Source organism: Crocodylus siamensis, chromosome 2, assembly GCF_052110815.1.
Source record: "Crocodylus siamensis isolate JL-2025a chromosome 2, ASM5211081v1, whole genome shotgun sequence".
NCBI lineage: Eukaryota > Metazoa > Chordata > Crocodylia > Crocodylidae > Crocodylus > Crocodylus siamensis.
In genome coordinates, this window is record NC_143396.1 from 48,222,857 (window position 1) to 48,239,689 (window position 16,833).

Sequence of the window (16,833 nt, forward strand, 5' to 3'; positions counted from 1 at the left end):
AGTGTGATGAAACGCACACGTAGACAGCAATGGGGGCTGGCTGGGGCACGAGGGTGCTAAAGTGCGGCGGTTGCCTGTCACACAGCTCTGCACTTCAGCATTCTTCTGTCCCACCCAGTCCCTCTGCCACCTGACACTTTGGGCTGAACCTTCAAGCCTGCCACCAGCCTGGGGCTGCTCTGCCCCGGCTGAAACTGCTGCTGTCTTGGGTGCAGGTGCAGATATCGTACCTGGGAGCAGCAGACTGCAGTTCTAACTGCTCTAGAGTTTATTGCATTGTGTTAATTTCATGTGTAGAAGTATCACTTATGTCAAAAACTGGTATATTCTATGAAGCATTTGGTTCATAGAACCTGTTTAGAGGGTGGCATAAAAATGGGTCATTTGCACTGTAAACAGTATATATTCCTGGAAGTCCTCAGGGATGGCACAGGAAAGAGTCACCTGCTTTGAAAATGGTATATATATTCCTGGAGACCCTTGCATGTAATGGCTTTCATATTTTACAGAACAGCTTTCAGGAACATTTTTGTGTAATCACATCGTCTGTTCCATAAGGACAGGGGGCTGTGGGTGGTCGACCACCTGGGCAACAGTGATCATCGCCTGCTGGAATTCACCATCCAGTGCAAGGTGGCAAAGGCCTGCAGCAAGGCAGCAGCCCTAGATTTCAGGAGGGCAGACTTCAATGTGCTAAGGAGAACAGTCAGGGAGGCACTGAGGTCCTGGAGGGGAGGGGAGTCAGGTGTCCAGGAAGACTGGCTGCTCCTTAAGGAGACAATCCTCCAAGCCCAAAGGGAGGTAAATCCCAACATGGATCAAAGGGGGCAGGAAGGCGCAAAAGCCTCCATGGCTCACCAAAAGCATCCGGGAATGTCTCTTAACTAAAAGGTACACCCAATGGAAGGGAGGGGCCATCACCAGGGAGGACTATACTGCGGTTGCTCGGGGCTGCAGGGGGGCAGTCAGGAAGGTCAAGGCAGAGATGGAACTGGGACTAGCTACCTGGATCAAGGACAACAAGAAGTCCTTTTTTAAATACATAGGGGGCAAAAAGAAGGTACTGGGTAACATGGGGCCCCTGCAAGACACGCTAGGAAATCTGGTCACACCAGATGACAAAGTTAACCTATTTAACAACTTCTTTGCCTCCATTTTCCTGAACAGGGACCGAATCAACCCCCTGACTGGCCCCAGGGGAGGTGCACCTAGGCCAAGGGTCAGAGAGGATCTAGTCAGGGAACTCCTGGAGGGACTGGATGTATTTAAATCAGCTGGCCCGGATGATCTCCACCCCAGAGTGCTGAGGGAATTAGCTGAGGTCACTGTGGGACGCTTGGCACAGTTTTACAAGCATTTGTGGTGCTCTGGTGCGGTGCCAGAGGACTGGAAGAGGGCCAATGTGATTCCCATCTTCAAAAAAGGGAGGAAGGAGGACCCAGGAAACTATAGGCCAGTTAGTCTTACCTTGATCCTGGGTAAGCTTTTTGAGAGAATTATTCTGGTACATGTCCACAACGGGCCAGCAGGGGAGCTTATGCTTAGGGGCAACCAACACGGCTTCATTAGAGGCAAGTCCTGTCAGAGCAACCTGGTGGCCTTCTATGACCAGGGTCACAAAATCCTTAGATGCAGGGGTCGCAGTGGATGTAGTCTTTCTGGACTTTTGGAAGGCCTTCGACACTGTCTCTCACCCCATTCTCATTAAAAATACTGTGGGACAGTGGTGTCAACACCTACACAGCCAAATGGGTCACTTACTCGCTGGGGGGGTGGGGGCCGCACTCAGAGTGGTGGTGGATGGGTCATTTTCGACCTGGAGGGATGTGGGCAGTGGCGTTCTGCAGGGCTTGGTCCTCAGGCCCACACTGTTCATCAGTGACTTGGACGAGGGTTGTTCAAATTTGCTGATGACACCAAGATGTGGGGGGATGTGGGCACGCTAGAAGGCAGAAATAGGCTGCAATCGGACCTAGACAGGTTACAGGAGTGGGAGGATGAGAACAGGATGGGTTTAAACACTGACAAGGGGAGGAAGAACCAGCAGCATACCTATAGGTTGGGGAACTCCCTTCTCATCAGTGCAGAGGCAGAAAAGGATCTTGGAGTCATCATTGATGCTAAGATGAACATGGGCCAGCAGTGTGGGGATGCAGTCAGGAATGCCAACCATACCTTGTCAAGCATCCACAGATGCATCTCAAGCAGGTCCAAGGAGGTGATACTCCCCCTCCATGCGATACTGGTCAGGCTGCAGCTGGAGTACTGCATCCAGTTCTGGGCCCCGCACTTCAAGAGGGATGTCGACAACATGGAGAGGGTCCAGAGGAGGGCCACTTGCATGATCAGGGGGCAGCAGGGCAGGCCCTACGAGGAGAGGCTACGGGATCTGAACCTGTTCAGCCTCCACAAGAGAAGGAGGAGGGGGGGATCTAGTGGCCTGTTACAAACTAGTCAGAGGGGACCAGCAGGCATTGGCCCTGTTCCCCTGAGCACTACCAGGAGTGACTAGAAATAACGGTCATAAGCTGGCAGAGGGTAGATTCAGACTAGACATCAGGAGGTGCAACTTCACTGTCAGGGTGGCTAGGATCTGGAACCAACTTCCAAGCGAAGTGGTGCTGGCTCCTACCCTGGGGGTCTTTAAGACAAGGCTAAAAAAAACACCTTGCTGGGGTTGTTTGACCCCAGTACTTTTTCCTGCCAAGGCAGGGGGTCAGACTTGATGATGTGCTCAGGTCCGTTCGACCCTACAAACTATGAAACTATAACATGATATCTTATTTGGCAAACAGTACATGATAATTCACTATTTTCGTCTGAAGATTTGCTGACAAATACATGTTCTTCCAAATAGGTGTAAATTTTTACTATTTTTTTTTGATGATGGACTTTATCTTGCCTTGCTATTCTGACTTTCCATGGGCCACCAGTATTGCAATAATTTGGGAGGGGGCGGTTGGGAGGGTGAAGTTGGCAGAAATAGTAAAAATCTTTATCAGACACCTAGTAATTCCTTTCAGCTCTTTTCCAGTGTTGCCACAACTCATGCTGTCACGTCAGATGATTCTTCCAGATTTAAATAAAGGAAAATATAATTGTTTATACAGATGAGGAGACTGACAGATATTTTGCAGTGTAATGCTGCTCTGCTTGGACTGTTTCCAGAGTGAACATCAAAAGTCCCTCCTATGTGACCGAACAAGTCCTGGAAATTCTTCAACTTTTTCACTGAAGTGGAGGTTAGAGAACAGGTAGTCATTTGGTGAAGAGGATGAAAAGGGTAGGGGGAGACAGATATGCCTGTTGGAGAAACCTCATTTGAGACACCTGTAGGAAGGCAGGAGCAAAATGACAAAAAGCCACAAGAGTTCACTTATACAAGACTCAGAAGCCTTAAAAGGGAGGGCTATAAGGATGCTATAGCCTGTTGAAAGCCTGAAAGACTACTCAACCAAGCAAAGGTGTTGGGAGCATCTGAAGTAGGGGTGTCAAACTCATCCAGCCCTGTGGGTCAGATGAGTAGTATGAGGCCTGTCTACAAGCTGGATCAGGCCCACGGACCCCTTCCCCCAGCATGCTTGAGCTGGCAGCTGCTTCAGCTGGTAGGGGACTTGCACTGCAAGTGGTGTGGATCCTAGACAGGCCAAAATAGGCACTGCATGTGGAAAGCAGTTTGGCCAGAGCAACAAACATGCTGCTGCAGGCAATGTCTGTTCCAGACGCTTCAGGACCTGTGCCATTTCCAGCATGAGTCCCATACAAGATACAGCAGCCACTGGATTGGTATGCTGGGGTAGGGGAAGGGAAGGGGGTCCCCTGCCTGGATCTAGCTGTCCTGTGAGAGTCTGATCTGGTCCCCAGAGCTGTGCTGTGTGAGTCTGATCTGCCACAGGGGCAGCTCTGGGGACCAAATGACAGGGCTCTGCAGGCTGTATCCAGTCCTGGCTATACATTTGACATTCCTAATCTAAAGGATTAATTCAGCTAGAAACAGCTACTGAACCTGAAGAAGAAATCTGAAAATTCTGTTTTAAGTTGACCGTTTTGCTAATAAACCAAGCTTCAGGAAGGCGGAGTTACAGGAAAAAATCACCAGCTGTGGGGTTTGACAGACAGATGATCAAAGCAGACAGCAGGGCCTGATGCTTTCAGTAAACCTTACTATAATCATTTAGTTGAACAGCTGTCAAAATATACCATACCTCTTCAATTAAAAAAATGCTTGTGTAGCAGGATAGTAAATGAACCTGCACAAGATAGTGTTAAGCTTGCTCCTCCAGAGCAAAGTTCTTGGGTAGTGAACAGATGAAGTCTCACAATAATAAGCAGGTAATGTATAGTTAAGGAATAATACCTACGGGTTCCCAATCTACTGCTGCAGGTTGGAAAAATTATGACTGTGACAGCCAGTTCAGAACGTCTGAAGAGAGGGAAGTAGAACCAACCCAACAAAAACATTACAGTTATTCTGAAACAGATATTAAAATATCATCATTATCTTTCTTTGCAGACCTTGTGTGCAGGAATGAGGTTAATAAGAATGGAGTCTAGTAGCTCCTGAGTTACTCCATCGCCTTCCATGATGATAGAACTCATCAAATCCAGCATGTGCATTTGTACCTTCTGGTTGTGACTATTACTACAAAGAAAGAATATGATTAGTAATAAACTTCCAGACACCAACAAAGCTAAGAAAATTTAAACCCTAGCAATAGTTTCAAGGAAGAAAGAATAATCAACTTGCACCAAGTTATATTTTCCACATTTAAGAATTCTAACCTTTTTGCTTTAACTTGATTTATCTGTTTTATAAACCTGACGTAGTATGTAGCACCAATTTGTTTTTCTACACAATTACAGTTATTTAAAAACAAATAATCAAAAAACAGTTCTCTGGGAGTACAGCATAAAGATAAATGAATCTAAGAAAGATGCATTATATTTCTAGTATTGCCTACATTTCTTGGTGACAAATTACAAAAAGTCCACTTTTAATCTAAGTATGTGCATATTGTATTCATTTTATTTACGACTTTATTTGTTCTCCATGGAACTACCTTTTGGAACTTAGTATAGCATAGGGGGTTTTTTGTAGACCAAATGAAAAATTCCCACACAAAGGTTCAAAACACCAAATATACTTTTACTATAAATATATAAAATTGAAGTAATTCAACTTACTTGATGACTGAAAAAAGTGTCCTAAAAAGCTGAATAAAAATTTCATTGCAATCTTCCAACTCAAAACAGATGTTGTAAGATTTAACCCAAGCTAAATTCTAAAACCAAAAAGAGAAATAATTAAACATTTACAGCACAGAATTACTAATTTTCATTAAGCCACATACATTTTAAATTCTGGTAATTAAAATTTACATAAAAAAAGAGAAGTTACATTTTATGACTTTGGTTGTAAACTCTTACAGACAGAGATTGTTTCTTTCCTATCCGTTTGTACAGTGCTTATCCTACCGGGGCAGCACAATACAAATAGCAAACAACTATAATAAAGATGAAAGCTAAACAAAAGGACTGATTATTTTACATGTACAAAAGATGACTAACACATTAAACTTGCACATTCATATTAGTTAGCTCCACTTGTACTACTTTTCCATCATGTTATGCAATAGTTTTTAAAAAGCTTTCTACATACGTCAGTCTGCTTCTGTGAATATGGCATAACAATTTTTAAAATGTTTTTGTTGAAAACTTATTTTTTCAAAATGCTGTAGCAAACTGTATTCCTTATATACTATAATGTTCACCATAATATATTTGTATTTCAGTCTGTTTGAAGTGATCTGACATGGGATTTTTGTATGTGGAAACCTTATGGAGATAGCTAATTCTGATTGTCAAAGTTTAAAACAAAGTAATATTTTCCGAGTCTCAAACTATGGGCAACAATGACTGATACACAAGCCTGTTGATGAAGAGATCATTCAACTTTAACCTGCCTAGAAACTTGGCAACTTCATAATTTCAACAGAATACCAAAAGGATTTTCTTAGCAAGCTGTTACATTTAGAGAAATGTCTGATTAGTTTCCAATAACTACGTTACCTCTAACAAGTAAAAGTATCTGTTAAACTGAGGGCTCTTAGTGTCTTCCAGGCCTTTTAGCTGTCTTGTAATAAACAAGAATATGTCCTGTAAAATAAAAGAGATAAAAAAATTAAGAACTTAGACAAATGTATGTAACCCTCTGACACTATCATTATTGACTCAGTCAGATTTATACCACTGCACATAATTAAACTATTATATTAACTCAGGGCATTAACTCCACCTTCTCCAACTAAAACAATCCCACTGTAGGCCAGGTCTTTTGCCCTTTATGACATTCCTAATTAAACTATTACACTGACTCTTACGTTTAAAGAAATTTTTTTACTAAATTCAAATACTACTATAAACTAAAACATTAAAACACCCCAAAATAAAACAAACAAAGCCCCCAAACCCTTACCACACTTGATTTTTTTAAAGAAGTGTGTGCTTCACGATTTGCTTTCAATTATAAGAGAATGAGATGAGAGGAAGGCCTTCTTTAAAATGGTATTTTACCTTAAGCTTGTCATGGGAAGTATATGGAGCTTCTGGAGCATAGATTCGGAAGATATCAGCCAAGCAACATGCTACAAGGAGACGCACATCTTTGTTAGGATTCCTGAGGAAGAATTCAGACGCAAGGTGCAAGGCTAATGGGAGATACTGCTGTTTCTCATCCTCTGAGTCCTGGTCCATGTCCATGAAAGTTTTTACTACCATCTAATAGTTAAAACATAAAAAAGGGAAAAAGGCTTAACTTTCTCTTTTATTATTAATTGCTAAGGCTCTCTAAAAGGATGCAGTACTATATTCTGTTGTTACACTGCCTTATTGTCAATATTAACATAACTTCTTGGATATGACCCACGGCAGAATTAAGGAAAGTGTTAATTTAAATTAAATGTATATTGAATTCAACATTGCTAAAAGAAATTTTAAAGTGTTCATTCAAGTCAGGTAAAAAGATACGATAAACCTTGGGTACAGAACAAAATTGTAGTCTAAGCAAAAGGAAAGGGGTTGGCTGTAGCAGCTTTAAGACCTCTCTGTCCTGACAATCCTTAAATGCTTTTTTGGGGAGGGGGAGGGGAAATGTCCCAGTATAAGTAGCACTGAGAGCCCATCAAGTTTTGGCACCAACTAGGGTTCTCTAAAGGCTTATGAGAGGAACTTGAGAGCACCTTTATGGCTGTCTTTTGCAGCACTTATACCAAGACATCTTCCATCAAACAGATGTAACTTAGGATCCTTCATGTCATGGTGCCATTTTCACTACGGTAAAGGCACCAGAGAGTAAATGGAGGTCTTACCTCCATGTCCACCAGACAGTGCTGCCTGCGCAAGTCCAGAACCAAACCCAATTTTTAATTAAAAGAACCCCAACAAATGTACACTGCTTTTTGTTGGCACGGTGACATAATAACGTTCAGTGACCAAGGGTACAGGACAAGCTTTGTATTTCTAGTAGGAAAAATGCCACTCTCTTGGTAGAAACTGGGAGTGTACCAGCATTTATGAAGTGTCTTCAGCAGGAAACATGCTAAATCCATGAGAAATCCATTCAGTGAGGAAGATCATCCAGCACAAGAAACAAATGCTTGTACACTTCTCTGTCACTTGACAGTTCCTGGGCACTGGAGGAGCTGAGAAGTGAGGAAATGTACTCCATGCCTTCCCCAGACCAGGGTAACCCTTTTTCCCACCACTTCACTGCTACTTGAACAGCAGTTTCCAGCCCCCCTCCCCCCCAGCTTCTCCCTCGGATGATGCGCCCACACTTGAACAAAATGAAGATTTTAAAAATGCCTTTGGTAGCAGGGTTTAACTAACTCATTTTAAAGAACAGAAAGAATGAGCTGGAGTTTAACATATGCTAATTGGTTGGTAGCAGGACCCGGTTTTCCTTTTTTTTTTTTTTTTATCATTATGCTTGTTGACTCTCTTTATGCTTTATTTTCCTCCATCCTCAACTCTCCATATTGCAGGGTCCAAGCTACCAAGTAATCATCAACTTCCTGACTCCTGCTCTTACACTAAGGAATGCCTCATGTGGAAAACCTGTGACCAAAATGACTTCCTTGCTACAAACTCATTCTCTCCTCCTTCACTTGTGCTTTCTTCTTAGCTAGGTGGCATTCTCTTTCCAATTTAATTGGATCTATTTTCTTAACCCCATCCACTTTTTCACCAGTTTTGATTCTCAAACTCTATACACAGAGGATCTTACTGGTTGCTTCCAAAAGAAAATTGACAAAATATGATGTGGCCTTCCTTCTTCCCTCTGCTTGGCCACATACCTGTAATCTTTCCTTCTCTTCCCCCTCCATGTGCCTTGGTGACCATCAGACTTCACTTCATAATCACTATGTTCTCCCCCCTCCCATCACATTTCCTGTTTTTCTCTAATCTTTAACTCGTCTGCCCTTTTACCCTTGTAGCACTTTGTCCTCTCTCATGTTAAAAATCCAACTTGTGACCAACATACCTTTCCTGATGCTGCCTCAACTCCTTTCTGTGTTGAAGCTCAATGAATGTGCTATGTATATAATTGCTACCTGAAGTTTTCCTGTATTTCCATTGTGTGCCTTCTCTAATACATTTTTTATCCCATCCAACATAGTGAAAACAGTGTAAGCAAGAGCCTTTGATGGCTTTCTCTTACTCAATTTCAGAAACCCAAATCTTAGTCATCCTCACCCTCACTGTCCTGTCAGTAGTCTTCAACAGCATTGATGACATCTTGACATCTAATCCTCTTTGCCCTTCATGACAATCGTCTCTCCTGGCTCTTCTACAAGTCTAATTACTCTTACAGCAAATATTTCATGGGATCCTCTCCATTCCCCCTCCAACGTTTTGTGACATTTCCTCAGGGTGCGCTCTCATGTCCCCTTCTCATCTCTTGTCATTTATCTTTGGATAATCTCATCTGCAAACACAAATTCAACTGCCATCCCAATATGGATGATTTACAGGTAGGGATCTAAGTTACAGTGAGTGAAAGGGATTTTTATGGAGCACTCTCAGCTCGTGGAGCCAATTTTGTGTCATTTTTATGAGTCTGCCCATAACCCCTCACTGGCTGAGAAGGCTGTCTATTGTGAGGTCCTTCCCCTCACTGCTGATTAGCTGAGAGCACTATCCATCATGGAGCCCCACCTCTCTGCTGATTGGGCAGGGCTGCACAACAAGCAGCCCTCTCAGCCAATCAGAATGTGTTTTACTATGCATTTTATTCATTGTGCAAAACAAGTCTAAAAATTACTGGTACAAATTTATTTATATTATTTTTCAACAGCATTAGGAGAACAAAGGGAACATTGCGATTTTGATTAATCTTATGAAGATGAACTGTTTACAGTAGGGGGAGGGGGGTTCTATACCAGTTGCTCTCAAGCTAGGTGCTGCAAGATCCCAAAGGTGATGTGCTGCCTGGCCCCTGCGTGAAGAGGTAAAAGAAGCTCCCTCTCCTCCCTGTCCAGCACCCTGTGCCTACCACAACTATTCAGCAGTGCCTGCAACTGCTCCTCTGGGGTCTGCCTCCACTACTGCCCTTCCCCCTGACAGCTTCTTTGGTTATTGCCCACCATGCTCCCAGCAGCACCCTCTGCTGTGGTGGATGGGAAAACATAAGCCAGAGCAATACTGCAACTGGACTGGCCCCCCAAGCTCCTGGGAAAGGCAAGAGGGGCAATGGGGGAGGTTGCTGGCATGTAAATAGCTACAGGAGCAGCCTTGGCAACATGAGCTGCCCTTGCCCCCTCAGGTACAGATCAGAGGCAGGGAGGGTAGAGAGATGCACCTATTTTTCCCCCTGAATTCAGATTGCAGCTCATTGACTCTCAACTGGCGTGCTGCAAAATTCAGAAAAGTTATGGAGAGGTGCCTTATGTACACTCTTTCAGAGTAAATGCAAGAAATGTTTTAAATGACTCAAATTATTCCTATGCAATATTTGCGCTAATTTTGAAAGTTTTCTTCAGATCTGATGAACCATCAGCAGTTAACATGCTGATATTTAGTTGCTTTCTAAAATAAGAAGTGATAAAACTTCTTTCTAGAAATTGTCATTATTAGTGTTATTTGTATTACTATAAGAGCTCCAGGCTGTGGAGCAGGACCCAACTGTACTTACTACACAGGATACAAACACATAACAAAAAATACTGGACTGTAAACTTGAGGCAAAAGATAGCATGGGTGCAGACACGCAACTGAAATATTCCAGAATATCACTGACTGGGGACTGGTTCACCATTGCAGGAAATGCTGCAGCTCTGACACCAGGGAGCAGGAATGAGCACTGGAATCAGCACTCGGTAAACTCCAATAGTCTGCAAATGGCCAAGGTCTGCAGTGTGCCTGCCTGACTTTGAGAGGGGAGGACACAGTTGGTTGTTAAAAAAATTGCTTTTATTGAGTAAAGCAAGCAGTGCAAGGGAGTTCGTGAATAAAAAGTGCCAACAAAAGGGCAAAGTAGAGTTGTGGCTGTGTACCACAGAGGCCAGCTGCAGCAATGCATGGCAGTGGGCCAGGAGGGGGTAAGAAGGAATGCAATGTGGGATAGCTTGAGGACCAACCAGTCCCATGTCACAGAACATTTAGGGTCCATACACAACAATGAACTGGTTCAAAACAATAACTGATTTTCCATGTACACTTTTACACTGTTCCAGAAGGATTTAAACTGGTTTAACAGGCTTGTGTATCAGTCCACTTTGGGTTGAAATTGCATACAAGTTGCATGCGTGTCCATATCCTAAATCAACGTGCTCAACCCATCTGGCCCTAAAAGGCAGAACTAGTCACGGGTGTTATCCACATGCTGGCCTGGCCTTACATGACAGTGCGATCCAGTGCATTGAGCCATGTCACCCAGCCAGTGAAGAGCCTCATGGTTCTGTAAATTTGGCAGCAGGGGAGTGATGGCAGTGTTAAATGCTGCAGCTCTGAGCTCTGCCATGACAAATAACATTGTCACCACTCCCACCACAGCCAAATTTCTGAACCTGTGGGAAGCCCCATGGGCTGGACAACAGAGTTCCTCAAGCCAGATACAGCCCCTCAGCCAGAAGCTGAGCACCACTGCGCTATGTGTTGACAGGGCAGGTAGGCATTCATAGTCATAGAGCAGCAAGGCTGGAAGGGACCTCTACAGGTAGAGGTCTACCCAACTCAAGGAGGCAGCTGGCTAGTTTCTCAGGCAAACTGCTGTTTTCACAGACTTGGCATTAGGGCTGTGCGAAATTTTGGCAGCTGTTTCATTTCGGATGTGTTTCCGTGTCCAAAACACCAAATCTGAATTGAAACAGAAGGCTCTGAAATATTTGGACATGTTTTGGAGAATTTGAGTTTCAGAGCTGGGCTTGCAGGGAAACAAAAACTAAGAGACGGGGGAGGGGAAAGACTACTTTAATATTGACATCTAGCTCCCGGTTCGATTCCCCAGCTCTCTGATCACTTCCCCAGCTCTGCCTGGGGTGGGGGGGGTCCCAATCTGTGCACAGCATTTCAGCAGGCTGCTGCTGCAGGCTGGGGCCAGTGGCACCACCAGTCTTCTTGGTGCACTAGCCCTGGCCTGCAGCAGCAGCAGCCTGCTGAAACCTGGTATGAAGATCCAGCGGCCCCCACAGGGGTCGCTGTGTCTTGAGCAGGGACAGGCAGCCCCACGTGGGCTGCAAGCGGCTGCAGTGCAGGGCGCTGGCCATGGGGCAGGTGAGGGGCCGCTTTTCCCTCTGCCACTTTTCCCCAGGCTCCTTCCCTGCCCCCACCCTGCAGTTCCGGCCTGGGGCAGCCCCATGCTCCCAGGCCAGAAGCTCCAGCTGGAGAAGCAGAGCCAGGCAGGCCCTGCTGTTGTGGAGCCAGCCAGCAAAGTGAAGTAGTATTAAACACGAGAGAGGAATGTTAAGCTAAAGGAAAATGCGGACACAATAACAAATGAATATAAACTGACCAGAAAAAACTTTAAACTGGAAATTAGAAGGTGGTTACTAACCATCAAATGAGCAAGCTTCTAGTATAGCTTTCCTATAGGAGCAGTGGTGGCAAACTAACTAGTTTTAGGATGAAGTTTAATGAGTTTTTAAAAGGTGCCTACAACAGGAAGGGACTGAAACTAAGGTCTCTTCCAGTCCCATATTTCAGTATTTATCAGACACCAATGAGCCAGAAGAAAATATGAAAGAAATATAAAGAGCTGATGGGAAGCTCTGAAGTGCATATGCAATAAGCATCATGATGAGAAGCCAACCCATTTTCACGAAGTTCTGTTGCTGTTAAAACAAGTAGCAGCCTTCCCTTTCTGTCAGCTACCGTACATAAAGATTGCTGGTTGAGAACCTGCAGAAGAGAAATATTATAAGTATTGGACAGTATAAAGCCCTTTGGGACAGGGACTATTTTTTCTTTTATGTTAGTAAATTATGTAGCACAATGGAGTCCTCATCTGTAACTAGGGTTTCTAGAGGCTATGTTAATTCAAGTAGATCTAAAGATTAATAAACCTTTGGAGCAATTGGTACCATCTAAGCTATTAATCTATCCTGAGCCTTCAACAGCAATATTCATGTTTCAGAGCAGTCTAATTGGCTATACTTTCCCTATGGTTTAATCTGTATGAACAACCCTTCTTTGGAGACTTCACTGATGATTAGATCATAACCAAACATGTCTTAACATTAATAATTAATTGTTTTATTAGCTTCATTTTAATAAAAACAAATATTACTATTCTTTCATTTTATTAATTTTACTTAAATTGAGCAACTTGAAAGACTGGTGTCAAAACACAATTTAAACCCAATAAAGAATGCTACTTTATTACTACGCTAATAAGAACTACTTCCCAGGTTGAAATAATACAGAAGGGTGTTGACTCGTGAATTTTATATAAGACCTTTCTTAATATATCAATTCCTACTCACTTAAAATTGAATTTTAGCCATAGTTTTTCAAAATAGAAGTAATGATGAACATACCTGAAACAACTGAAGCTGCAGCATAGTTTAATGCTGTTATGACATGTGCGAACAAGACATGCAACAGCACAGATACACAACAAATAGAACTGGTGCAAGTGTATCTTAAATCTGGACATGCTAACCTAGTAACAAAACTGTACCAGCTGAGGAAAAGACTTGATTTAAATGGAATCTCATAGAGTAGGTACTAAGACACGTACTGCTTGCTGTTTAAAGGTGATAATTCAACATAAATGTCTACAAAATGATCTTTTTGAACAGTGCTTCCTAACTTTTCCCTTAGCATGACCCCATTTAAACATTGCAAATTTTCTGCAAACCCAGAATGATACAAACAAGACCAACACCCCCTTCCCCTGTGGGCGGCAGGCACTGGGTCCCACCTGCTGGACTGTAGAGGCCCCAGGGGGAGGGCAACAGGGCAGGGAGCCCTGAGCCTGCAAAGAGCCCACGTCTGCCCTTGCCCCGCACACAGATCTCGGGGGCACATGTGTCCCCATGCTTCCGACCCTAGGAATGCATGTAGCAGCGAGGAGCCAGCCCCCCCAGTGACCCCCAGACAAGCTGCCCATAGCTTCACTCTGCTCCCTCAGTTAGGCCCTGTATTCTGGCCCTGGGCCCCATGCATGGGCCTGGCTGGGCAGTGCCCCTAGCCCCAGCCCTGTCCCACTTCCTCCCTCCTTCCATGTGGGGCCTCAATCTGCCCCGCCCCACACCCCACTGATTTACCTGGAGGGAGCTGGTCTCCACACTGCCTGGCTGCCATATGTATATGTGCATGCATCCATATGTGCATTCCCTTGCCTGACTGCCCTCCTCCCACTCCCTCCCAGGAGCCCCTTGCAGGCTGGAACTCTGTTGGTCTGCAAGGGGAATCTGCCATGTCCTGCTTTTTTCTGTGATTTTCATCATAACTGGTCAACACTGTCAAGAGAGTCTTTGCAACCTCATTTTTTATCATTATGACCCCAAGGTTGGGAACCACTGTTTCAGAATGATATACAGTGGTCCAGGTGTTGGGGGTTGACAAGAGGTATTCAAGTGAGTATCATATTTAAGGAGGCACCAAGTTTGTCTATCAAATCTTGTCCAAATCACAATTATAGCGATATGCAAAAACAATGTATGTAATGTTTTCAAATGTCACAAATCTTAAATTAAGATGCAAATTACATCCATCCCAAATACAGAATACTTGTACAGAAAAAAGAAAAGAAAAATTAAATGTAATTTAACTGGTGCATAATATACAAAGGATCAGGTTAATATATGGCAGCTGAAGCACCAAGAGGAGAACAAAGTGATCAGGAACAGGCAGCATAGATTTACCAAGAGCCTGTCATGTCTGACCAATCTGACTTCCTCCTATGATAAGGCGACAGGCTCTGTCGAATTTGCTATACTTGACTTCAGAGCAAGCTTCTGACACTCTCTCACAATGTTCTCATTAAAAAACCAATGAAGTACTGTAACACATTACTAGAAAGTAAAATTCTGACACAATATTTATGCTGTGAAAGGAAAATTGCTCAATATGTGTGTATACTCCATATGCCCCCCACAAAGGATCCACGTGCTAAGTAGCCCTCCACCATTAATGGCTTGAACCAGGTGTTCTTGTTACAAGTCCTGCGATCCTCCAAAAGTTTATATGCAGATGAGGCGCAAGACAACCTGATCCGGCTCCGGCTCATGGAGGGCAGGGCCATACTAATTATATGCAACAGGCTGAAAAAGACGGCAACAGGGGGATTCTGGATTAAATGTTTGGGGCCCCGCTTGGTGATGTTTACCAGACATTTAAAGCTAATGAAGAAAAAAGAATCACTGAAAGGCACACAGCTCAGCTGTAGGAGTGAAAAAGTCAACATATATGCAAAACAGTGGCTCAACATGACTTGCAGGAGTTGGCACTGAGGGGGACCGTGCTCAATAGGCACTACTATACAGCTACTAAGGTGATCTACACTAACATACCCTTGTGGTAGGTTCCCCTCAACATGCTTGCCCAATATGGGCATTGAGTTTTATAGTCATGCTCAGTACTGGCTGCATTTGGTTTCCTTTACTGATTACATGCTGCTTTTGTGAACTGTTTAATGACAGACAATGTATTTAGTAAGCTCTCCTGGTATGTGAATGTAACATAAGGGGCTTATTTCCCCATGCTGATTGTGGGGGAGGGAGGTGGAAACAAACTTTGTCTTGTATTTGAGTAAATGTGGTAGCAAGCCTACTTTACTTTAGCCATGCACTGAACTCTGTAACACTTGCAACAGTACTGATCTTTTAAAGCTTACTGTATCAAGTTATAAATATAATACACCACGCAACTTAAATATATTATCATATTTTATTGCATGCAATATGCCCTGGATTACAATACGCACCTCATTTTTGAAAGGCAGAATGGAGATTTGTTTTCTGAGTTGAGGCTGAACAGAGCAGGGACACAGCCTAATCTTCAGCTGACTCTGCCCTCTCTTCCTGTTTAACTAAAGCTGAAACCCTCGGTGCTGCTGAAGATTGGTCACCATGGATTAGGATTTTATCAAAAGTTAAATGTTTAAATGGCAAGTATATTTATACTAGTAATGTGTTATAGTTACTGTACACTGCTAGACAGTCCAGTAGGGAAGAGAAGCGGCACAGTGCCCCAGGAAGACAGCTGGGCAGACACTACCTCCACCTCCTCCTCCCTGTGCAAGCAGATGTGGGAGGGAATGAGGAGGGACTAGTATCCATTAAAGATGGAACGAGGGTCTGAAGAAGCCCCACCTGTACCTCCCCCGACCCTGTGCTGCTGCATTGCCAGCTGCTGCTGCCTGTGGCTTCACCTGGGCTGTGGGGCTTGCTGTCACCTGCCCTCGGTTGCAGTAAGTTTTGGGAAGTTAGAGCCAACCCATCTCCCTCCAGCCCTATATAGTGTGGCTGGGGGGTGGCAGCACACTGCCAGCACACCCTAGGGTTCTACAGGAACTGGCCGAGGTCATTGCGGGACCCCTGGCGCGGCTCTATGAGCACTCGTGGTGCTCTGGTGAGGTGCCGGAGGACTGGAAGAGGGCCAATGTAGTCCCTATCTTCAAAAAGGGAAAAAAAGAGGACCCGGGAAATTACAGGCCAGTTAGTCTTACCTCAATCCCAGGTAAGCTCTTTGAGAAAATCATCCTGGCACACATCCAGGAGGGCCTTGCGGGGGAATGCATGCTCAGGGGCAACCAACATGGGTTCATCAGTGGCAGGTCTTGTCAGACCAACCTGGTGGCCTTTTACGATCAGGTCACCAAATCATTAGACGCAGGGGTTGCTGTGGATATAGTCTTTCTGGACTTCCGGAAGGCTTTCGACACTGTCTCTCACCCTGTCCTCATCAAAAAGCTGGGAGACTGTGGTGTCGATGCCCACGCGGTCAAATGGGTCGCCAACTGGTTAGAGGGCCGCACCCAGAGGGTGGTAGTGGATGGGTTCTTCTCGACCTGGAAGGACGTGGGCAGTGGGGTTCCGCAGGGCTCGGTCCTCGGGCCCGCACTGTTCAACATCTTCATCAGTGACTTGGATGAGGGGGTAGAAAGCACCCTGTTCAAGTTTGCTGATGACACTAAGATGTGGGGGGATGTGGGTGCACTAGAAGGGTGCAATAGGCTACAAGCTGACCTTGACAGGTTGCAACGGTGGGTGGATGAGAATAGGATGGGGTTTAACACTGATAAGTGCAAGGTGTTGCACATGGGGAGGAAGAACCGGCACCACACTTACAGGTTGGGGAACTCCCCTCTTGCCAGCACGGAGACAGAAA

At 44.4% G+C, this 16,833-nt stretch overlaps 1 protein-coding gene across 3 annotated transcripts in view; it reads right to left on the reverse strand.

Moving 5' to 3' along the window:
- PDS5A (PDS5 cohesin associated factor A) overlaps window positions 1-16,833 on the reverse strand; it is a 140,201-nt gene that overhangs the window by 88,732 nt on the left and 34,636 nt on the right. For all 3 annotated transcript variants that reach the window (XM_090035780.1, XM_090035782.1, XM_090035781.1), the window contains exons 3-6: window positions 6,574-6,777; window positions 6,070-6,156; window positions 5,185-5,282; window positions 4,516-4,642 (exon numbers count right to left, since the gene is read on the reverse strand). In XM_090035780.1, coding sequence (XP_089891906.1) covers window positions 4,516-4,642; window positions 5,185-5,282; window positions 6,070-6,156; window positions 6,574-6,777 — 516 coding nt within the window. The remainder of the gene's footprint in view (window positions 1-4,515; window positions 4,643-5,184; window positions 5,283-6,069; window positions 6,157-6,573; window positions 6,778-16,833) is intronic.